At 24.3% G+C, this 10,547-nt stretch overlaps 1 protein-coding gene across 1 annotated transcript; it reads left to right on the top strand.

Annotated features, from left to right (window-relative positions):
* Nucleotides 1-575: 575 nt before the first annotated feature.
* LOC127284483 (phenoloxidase 1-like) lies at nucleotides 576-7,689 on the top strand. The gene is made up of 9 exons (XM_051309927.1): nucleotides 576-943; nucleotides 1,241-1,433; nucleotides 2,888-3,111; nucleotides 3,235-3,437; nucleotides 4,243-4,660; nucleotides 5,189-5,317; nucleotides 5,411-5,738; nucleotides 6,888-7,123; nucleotides 7,411-7,689. The coding sequence occupies exons 1-9, from the start codon at nucleotides 833-835 to the stop codon at nucleotides 7,654-7,656; spliced, it is 2,088 nt and encodes a 695-aa protein (XP_051165884.1). The 5' UTR covers nucleotides 576-832; the 3' UTR covers nucleotides 7,657-7,689.
* Nucleotides 7,690-10,547: the final 2,858 nt, after the last annotated feature.

The raw sequence follows: 10,547 nt of genomic DNA, 5'->3' as shown, positions 1-10,547 counted from the left end.
ATTCTTTTGGAATATGAATTTAAAAGATTTTTTTCAAGTCATTGACTTAATTAATTATGTTTGCATAATTTAATTATATATAGTTAATTACAAGTTCCATTAATATTATACGGGGAAAATTGCTCTTATAATATGACGTTTCTCGCAATTACGTTTATGAGAGTCACAGGACCAAAAGATGTGACAATGTTTTAATAGAATACATTATTGCACTAGAAAAAGTTTTTAATATATTTTTTTGCATTTCTAAAAAAATTTCATTGTCAAAATTAATTAAAAAAAAAAAAAAAATTACCATTTTTAAAAAATTTTAATCTAAAAAAATTCTATTAAAAGCGTTTGTGGTTAATTAAAAAAGCGAATGAAAAAAATTGTCAACCGAAAAAACATCCGTTTCTTTCATTAACGATTTCAGTGGAGATTTTTTTTTTTGGTGGAAACGGGAAAAAATAAGAAAGACAATTGCCGGAATTTGTGGTGTGTGTTTGTCTCCGTTGGAGCGCTTTATCGAGAAACCACTGTATCCTGTAAATTCCCTTATAAATTCGGAATTAAGCTCGGCTTTCTCTACCATTTCACGTTCTATTCGCAAGAGAAGAGTAGAAAATTTCTTTGCCTTTTTTTTTTTTGTAGATTTCTTTATTTTTTTATTTTAGTTAAAAGAATTTTTTGTTATATTTTTCGAATTTCTATTTTTGTGTGCAAAAAGTTTAATTCTCTTTTTTTTTAGCTCTCAAAAGTTTCTTAAGTTGAACGGTTTGCTCTTTACATTGGCGAGTTAAAAGCTTTTCAAATATTTAACTGACATATTTAAGACAAATCGATTCTCGATATGGCTTCTGATAATTCTTCAATTCTTTACCTCTTCGATCGACCTGCTGAACCTGTTTATATACCGAAAGGAGAGCAACGTGTTGCCTTTGATATACCGCCAAATTATTTGGTAAATAGAATAATTATTATAAAATTTTAAAATTAATTTTTAGAAAATATTTTTCAAATAATGCAATTAATTAAAAATTCTTTATTGGAAATTTAATTATTTAACAAGAAATTATTCTTAATTTATCTCATTTTTCTCAATGCAAAAAAAAAAATTCTGTAACATTTTTAAAATTGTATTTTTCATTTTTTTTTTAAATTATTTATTTGCTTCTAGTTTTTTTTACATTTAAAAAAATATAATTCTAAGTTTAACTTTTTTTCTTTTATAAAAGAAACATTTTCTAAAATTTGACAGCCGGAAAAGTATCGAAATGTGGCTACGGAAGTACTTACTCGATATAATGACGATACAAAGTTGAAGATCCCTGTGAAGAATATCTCAATTCCAGATTTAAGAGTTCCAATGCAATTAGGTCGTCGTGAACAATTTTCACTTTTTTTGCCCTATCATCGTACCATGGCTGCGAGATTGATCGAAATTTTTACACGTACGTAATTTTTTCTTTTTATTTTATATCATTTTTCCGCTTCTGTTCAACAGTTAACATTTTTATCGACAATTTGAATTTCAAAAACAGCAAATTTAAATAAAAAATCTAATACTATTTTAATTACAATTTATTATATTTTCTTTAATTGAAATATTATATGACAGGAATTAATTTAAAAAAAAAATCAGAAATTAACTTTTAAACTAAAACTAAAAATTTTATTTAATTCAAATAATCAATTATTATTTGACTATTATATCGAATAAATATTTATTTGTATTAATTATTATTTGAGACAACCTAAAGATTTTTGTTTCAAATTCAGAAATATCAAATATTTAATTCAAATAAAAATTACTTGATTCATGTAAATATTTATTTGGTTCTACTAAATATTTATTTGATAATAGTTAAGTAACCGATTATTTAACTCAAATAAAAATTTTGTAACGTTTACTTAAATTATAAACTTCATATAAAATTAATATAAACTTAATCAGTTTAAAAATATTTTTTTTATATTGAAATAAATATTAAAAAACTTAAGTACCAGTTATTATGGTAAAAAAAAAATTATTTTTTTTCTTGTTTAATATTTACAAACTTCCGGCTAGAAAAATTGACGTCAAGCAATTTAATTGAACTCCTCAATTTGTCACGATTGAAGTCACGATTACAGGAGTCACAGAGGCGCAAGTGACAAATTCAATTTTTTAATAAAATCGTTTCAGCGATTCCGCACTCGACAAATTTCCACTCTATTTAATGGTTTAACTTAATCCAATTGCTGGGTAAAAATGAAATTTTTCAAAGTTTTTTTTTTTTTCTTTGTATATTTAGCAGTAAACATTTTTTTAGGTAATCAAATCATTTATAATTATTTTCAAAAAATTAATACTAACTTTCTTTTACAAATAAACATTAATTAAATTAATTAATTTAAATGAAATATAAATACATTAATCATGCATTTTCTATAATTAGATATAGGTACATTAATTATGTAACTTGAAAATAATATTAACATTGTTTATTTGATCAACTTTTGCGTAACGTGTTAATTAACTGAATTTTTTTTTCAAAAAAATAATTAACTCTGTTATTGCAATAAATCACAAAAGACGGGATTTTAATGAGTCTGTGAATATATATATATATATATATATTTGAATAGTTAAAAGCGTTTTGTTTCTCTAATTAAGATTCTGGTGTATTGAATATAAGTTTTGTCGTTTTCTTTGATGTTATTTGTTTTATATAAAAAGTTTTTCTTTTTTCAAAAATATTAATCCGAATTATTGTAGAATTAGAATAAAATAATTCTAATATATTTTATTTATTTTTAAATATATTGAGATTATAATTCGGATTTTTATTTTTGTTAAATTTATTATTATTTTATTAAATTTGTTTTTTTATTGATTTGAAGAATTGTTTTTTTTTTTGTGTAGAATTACGAACTTATGATGATTTTCTTTCGGTGGCTGTTTATTGTCGTGATCGATTGAATCCAAATATGTTTATTTATGCCTTATCGGTGGCAATTCTTCATCGACAGGATACAAAAAATTTACCAGTTCCTCCACTTTCGGAAATTTTTCCCGATAAATTTGTGGACGGATCTGTTTTCTCAAGAGCCAAGGAGGAGGCCAATGTTGTTCCAACAGGAGCTCGTGTAAGTAAAAATTATTATTTAATAAATATAACAATTTTAATATTTTTAATTATTTATTAAATAATTTTTTTTTTTTAAATTTAAAATAATATTTGCTAATTTTTGTTATATATACACACACAGATACCAATTGAAATCCCTTTGGATTATACAGCATCAGATCTCGATGAAGAGCACCGTGTTGCCTATTTTCGAGAAGATATTGGGATCAATCTCCATCATTGGCATTGGCATCTAGTTTATCCCTTTGATGGTCCTAGGTCAATAGTTAACAAAGATAGACGAGGTGAACTGTTCTATTATATGCATCAGCAAATGCAAGCCAGGTTTGTACACACCACTTGTATTCATTAATATGATTCAAACAATTAATAATTTCTTGCATTTTTTTTTTGACACAAAAAAAATTTTTTTTACATTAAAATTTATCTCTATGCGATTTTTTTTATAAAATTGTTAATTTTCATAATGGTTTTTTTTTTAAATAAAAAAGTGAATTATTTATTGATTATAAAATATAAATTATATAGATTTGAATTAAAATTAAAAAATATAGTGAATTAGTTTTATATTAATATGGTTCATTATGGTTAATTATTAATTTTAATCGAAACTTTCCAAATTATTGAGATCATAACAGAGCAAATTCGTATTAGATTGCTGTTTGATAATACATTTTACCACAAGACTGCAAGTATCGAATCTTTCGGGATTAACTTCCTCTTAACCAATATGTACTCGAGTTTAATTCCACTCTAGGCGTATTATACATTACGTTTGCGAACAAACTATATATTCAAATTTCTCTCAACTTTGAAATTTGTGAAACCAAAAATTAGTATATTCAATATTTGAAAGTAATAATTAAGCTTATATAATTATAATTTTTTCAAAGCAGTATCCGAAAATGACTATTTTATTCCCTAAGGTTAAAAATTAATCCTTTGAATTAAAAATAAAAATAATAAAATGTAAACACGAATTTTGTTATTTTAAAAAACAACATATATATTTGGGAATTTAATTTAATAAAAGAAAAAAATAGTTTAAAATACCAGATGTGGTTGACAATGATGGATTATTTTCTCATTTCTTTGCTATTTTTTTTTTGTTTTTGTTTTCTCTCGACAGGTACAACGCAGAGCGTTTGTCTAATAATTTAAGTCAAGTGAGACGTTTCAACAATTGGCGGGAACCAATTCCAGAGGGTTATTTTCCAAAATTGGATTCACAAGTGGCAAGCAGAACATGGCCAGCACGTCCTAGTGGCACAATTCTTAAGGACATTAGTAGACAGGCGGATCAAGTGAACTTTGACATTCAAACTTTGGAAAGATTTAGAGATCGAATTTATGAAGCAATTCATACTGGTGCCGTTGTCAATGATAAAGGAGATAGAATTCCTTTAACTGAGAAGGATGGTATCGATATTCTTGGTAATTTAATGGAGTCCTCAATTCTCAGTCCAAATTCGAAACTTTATGGTGACCTTCATAATATGGGCCACGTGGCAATTTCATTCGCCCACGATCCTGATCATCGTTATTTGGTAAGAATTTTTATTTACCATAGGTTCATAAATAAGGGGAATTAAATTCTACTCCAAGGGTGAAATTAATCTCTTTTGGAGAAAATTTCAATTGTCAACGTTTTATTTATATTTTTCTTCTAATTTCTTTTTTTTTAACTTATGGAATAAAAAATAATTACAAAAATTTACGCGCATTATTTAAAAACAGTAAAAAAAAAAAAAAAAATTGATTAAAAAAAGCATTTAGTAACGGCAAACTGAAGCGACACCTGTTATTTCGTGGTCAATTGACATGTTGCCTTTGGCTTTGATAGTCGCAGCAAATCCAATTTCCATGCCAAAAAAAAAAAATCTAGAAAACAAGTTGAATTTTATTGAACAGTTAAATTGACGTAAAAATATTTCTTCGTTAATACTTGCATTTAAAAATATTCAGTGAATTTATCACTCTATTTTTTTTGTGTTATAAAATGGTACGCATTTTTATGGCACTAAAATAAAAAAAATTCCCTTAAATATTTTTAAAAAAAGTTTTTTATTTTTTAGGAATCTTTCAGTATAATGGGAGATCCAGCCACCGCAATGAGAGATCCAATATTCTTTGCTTATCACGCATTTGTGAATACAGTTTTTATGGAACACAAGAGAAATTTGCAACCGTACAGTAATCAACAGGTATAAATATTGAATTCGTTTGCATATAAATAAATATTGAAAAATTAAAAACTATTCGAGATTATTTAATTGTTTTTTTTCTTTAATTGCTAGTTGGATTATCCGGGAGTGGAAATTAAAGGAATTGGAGTTCAAGCTCCAAATGTACCAGTCAATACTTTATCGACTTATTGGACAAAAAGTGACGTTGATTTGTCACGTGGTATGGACTTCACACCCCGTGGACCAATTTTCGTTCGCTTCACACATTTAAATCATGCTGATTTCAAATACAATATTGTCGTAAACAATAAAACGAATGCCATTAAACGGGGTACTGTGAGAATTTTTATGGCCCCAAAGTTGGATGAAAGAGGACTTCCATTCACTTTGGAAAATCAAAGAGGTCTGATGATCGAAATGGATAAATTCCAAGTATCACGTGAGTTAAAATTATTTTATTGCATTTTTATTTATTAAAAATTAGATTTTATTTAACTGTTAACTTTTTGTTTTCTTTTTTTTTTAACAAAATTCGATTTCAAAGTAATAACAAAAGAAAATAAAATTCTAATGACAAATAAAAATATATATATGTTTTATATATTTTTATGATCATTTGAAATTGTTCACAAAATATCAAGGATATCAGCGTCAAAAGAAAAATCTAATTCTTTACTGTTTCCACACATAAAACAAGAATTTCAATTCGGAAATCTGTCAAACAAGTTTTATTCGACGTGCTCACTGAGTCGAAACAGGGTTTATTATCCTGTTGAAATAAAGGTTCACTTTGGATTTGATAAAAAAAAAAAAAAAAAAAAAAAAATCCTAAAAAGCGTATTCTCGTCGTTAAAAACATGTGTTTCTAAAAGCGATATGAAACTTTACGTGAGATTTCTATGAATAAGAATTAAAATATAAATTTCGATATTTAAATAGCAAATAATATAAATAAATTTTCAATAATTACAAAACAATAAATCAGACTATAAAAGGTAAATTTAATGCACAATTTACTATCGAATATTTATTAAAAATAAAATGAATTCGAAAATAAAATGTAAATTTAATACAACACGGAAAACAAATTTCATTAAAAATTTAAATACAAATTATCAAAATACTATAAATAATCCAGACGATTCGGAAATAAAAATTCGTAACGATAATATTTTTGCTGGACTTATAAATTTTTCACTATATTATTCCGGTGCTTGATGAATAAATCATTAGATCATATCGCTAAAATTAATACCTTCTTTTTTGACACGATCATTATTATTATTATTTGAATAAATATGATTTTTATGATATTTTCAGAATTAAGAACATTTGATTTATTTTAGTAATATATTTTATTTATTATAATTATATCTTTGTGATCTATTTAATATTTTATTGAATTAATTAATTTATAATAAAAATTAATGTTATTATCATTATTTTAAAATTATTCAGTATAATTTAATATCTCTATTTTATTATTTATACAATGAAAGAAGTTTTTAATTGGTTTATTTCATCATTAATATTAGTGAAGTGAAAAATGAAGAAAATAATTAAATTACTGATGTATTTTCTTGTATAGTGAAACCTGGAGAAAACAGAGTTGAACGAAATTCTACCCAGTCTTCGGTAACAATTCCCTTCGAGAGAACTTTCCGTAATATTGATGATCAGAATAGACCAAGTGGCGGACAAGCTTTAGAACAGTTCAACTTGTGTGGATGTGGATGGCCACAACATATGCTGATACCAAAAGGAAACAAAGGTGGTTATCCCATGGACTTATTTGTCATGGTTTCCAACATTCAAGGCGACGAGGTATTTATTTTCTAAATGATAAATTATTCAAAAATTTTAACAATATAATTATCAGAGAAAACGATGATATCAAAGATAATTAATTACTATTTATTTGCATATAATTCTTATTTTAGTTTGATAATTCGGATTAAAAAAAATGTTTTTTAAATTTTTTAAAAATATTTTTTGCTGCAAGTATAAATATATATATTTTTTTTTTTAAATTTTTGTTTCTTTGCTTATACATATAATTTTTCCAATATTTAGCATAGGGAAAAAAAATTGAAAATAAAAAATATATTCAGGTTATGCAAAATGAAGTCGGAAGTTGCAATGATGCAGCAAGTTTCTGTGGTGTAAGAGACAGCAAATATCCGGATGCACGTCCTATGGGTTATCCATTTGACCGCAGACCAGGAGATGGTGTGAATACTTTACCCCAATTTCTCACTGGAAATATGGCAGTCACGCAAATAAATATTCGTTTTTCTGATCAAGTTGTACCACGAACACGTTCCGGAAGTATGAGCAATTCTTTGAGTTTTGCTTAAATCTTATTTTTTTTCAATATACAATTAAAAGTGTTTTTCATCGTAGAAAGTCTTCTTTCCAAAAATTAATCTTTTTCATAAAAAAAATTTTTTTACTTTTTTATTTTCTTCTCAAAGTAAAACTCCTTTTTTTCATGATTTCTTTTTGTCTTCAGTTACAGTTACCGAATGTCTTCGGTTTTGATTTTTTCTCATAATTTTTCGAGTTTTTTTTTTTTATTTTGATTTATTCTGACTGAATTTTTATTTTGAAAAAATTGGTTTTTTCCCTGATAGTAATTTCGGTTTGAACAATTTTCATTTTTGTACAAAAATAAATATTTTATTTTTCGGTACAAAAACATTTTTTTAAAATTCTTTGGTTTGCGTTTTCGGTTTTTATTTTTAATTTCGATTTCTCTTTCTATGTTGATTATTATAAATACGAAGCAATTAGGATATTTTGTTTAGCAAAATATTTGTCTATTTCAGTCTCGATTTCATTTTATATCCAATCGTTTATTCTCAAATAAGATTAAATTTTTAAATAAAAAAAAAAAAATTTAGAATTAATGAAAAAATATAATTGGACTGGCCTCATTTAATATTATTAAATATGAAAGAAAAAAAAATATTTCCGATAAATATTAAATATATTATTTTTCTTAGAAAAGAAAGAAAAATTTCCTTTAAAAAAAAAAAATAGAATACATTTGGAAAGTATACTTTAAACATGAAAGATAATATATTATTTAGAAATATTGCATAAAAAATTTATTACTTATTCAAAGTATATTAAAATATACTTTTTTAAAGAGAGAACAAAGTTTATTGAAAAAATTAATTGATATGGAAAATAAAATAATGTACGTCGAATAATATTGAAAAATTATCTGAATATATAGATATGAATTCAATAAAATGAAATTTATTGCAAATTATTAATATTATCCTCTTAATGGATTTTTTAAAAAAATAATAATTGCTGTTCCTATTATATTCCAATAACTTCCTTTTTTCAATTCCGAAATTTATCGAGAATGTTTTTTTTTTTTTAAATCTGTACGTTGCTTTTTAATTATCGCCTTTTTAAACATTATTTTGCATTTAGTTTATGCATGAAACAGAAATTCTCACCGACGCTGGATTAAAGCATCTATAAAAATTTAATTAGAATCTGCGTACCTATAATCATATTCGGTTGATAAATCCCGTACATGTAATTAAGTGCAGTGTTTTTTTTTCGACATTATTTATATTTATATGATGGTCCCCTGGGGTATTAAAAAAATAATCATTGTTATTTCTCTGATATTTATTATTATTTATTTTTAATTATAACAATAAAAAATATAAATAAATATTTATTTATATTTGTTATTGTTAGTTTAAATGTATTAAAATAATAACAAAAATACAAATATTTATTTCTTTTTTTTATTATTGAAATTGGCAATTAAAATTCTTTTGAAAGAAAGTTTTCTGTGATACAAAAGTTTTTGTTTATTCTTTTTTTAAAGTTCAAATGTAATCGGTACATTTTGCCTTGGGTTTTCCATTAGTGGGAGAAATCCAATAACAGAGAGCTTTTTTTTTTTTGCAATAGATATCTTCTGGAAATCCCTTGAGATTTCACAGGTAGAGACCTCGACAAGTTGCTTATTGGAGAAAGGATGTCAGTATCAATCTCCATCACAGGCAGTGGCACTTCGTTTACACTTTGAATGCTGACATAAAAAATGTCAAAAAGATTCAAGTTGCCAAAATAAACGTAGTTTTAATGAAATTTATTTTATTCAATAGGAATGAAATTCAATTTTTTTACTTTTTTTTTAATAATCAGAATATTAATTAATATTTATATAATATTGATATTCAATATTAATTAATAATTATTTCTCATTTATTTTTGAAATACATAACATTTATAACTTGTTGAGGTTCACCTGACGAAATCATAAATAGGTTACTTTAAAGAGTTGAAAAGTTTTTTAAAAATTCGTATCGTATGGAGAAAAAAATTTCTAGTACAGTTGAGTTTTCATTTAATTGGATGGCTTTTCAAGAAAGTAATGAAGAAACTTGTATTTTTTTTTTGGTACCAAAAAAAAGTAAAAGAAATATGAGAGATTTCTGGTGCATATTTATTTTCACACATTTCTATAAAAAAAAATTTAATTCCCTGCAAAACTTTCCATTTTGTCAAATTTAAAATTTCAACTCACTAGAATATTAATGAATAAAGCAGAATTTTGTTTTAACAAAATTGTTAAGAAAAAAATGAACTGGATTTTTTCATTTTAAATTTTTTTCTATTAATTAATTCATATCACTGTTTTTTGCAAAAGAAAAAAAAATTGAAATAATTTAGTTTTAAATTGATTAGAACTGGAATTATTTTAATTTTTAACTTTTTTGTAAGAATTTATTTTTGTAATTTAATTTATTTTTCATTTCACTTTGATGGGACATAACAACTTGAAAGTTATTAAAGTCAAAGATGAATAAGCCCTTTATAAATTGCTAATTAATTATAATTTAATAAAGAATCTCAATCTTTCGAACGAAATATCAAAGTCTTTATAATTTTAACGCGAATAGTTACAAGTGTATATTATAAAGTTTTTTGATCAATAATATATTAAAACTCTCCATGTATTATAAATAGTTCGATAATTGAAATCGTTTTAAATACAGTTTAGTGTATTTTGAAAATAATTATAATTAACCGTGTAATTATTAATTAACGATAATTGCCAACTTTTCGATAATGATATAGTCATTTAATTGAGAAACTTGAAAGATAATTAAATAATTTCATTAGCGTTGCGTTTAGGTAATAAAGCTTCATGAAATATTTTAGTCAAAGAGCAATATTATAACTTTTGATGTAATTAATTTATGATCAAGAA

Source organism: Leptopilina boulardi, unplaced genomic scaffold (assembly GCF_019393585.1).
Source record: "Leptopilina boulardi isolate dan_hultmark-lab unplaced genomic scaffold, ZJU_Lbou_2.1 LbouV2_325, whole genome shotgun sequence".
NCBI classification, from domain to species: Eukaryota; Metazoa; Arthropoda; class Insecta; order Hymenoptera; family Figitidae; genus Leptopilina; species Leptopilina boulardi.
Note: the sequence above shows the minus strand (reverse complement) of the source record. Positions and strands in the feature narration are given on the sequence as shown.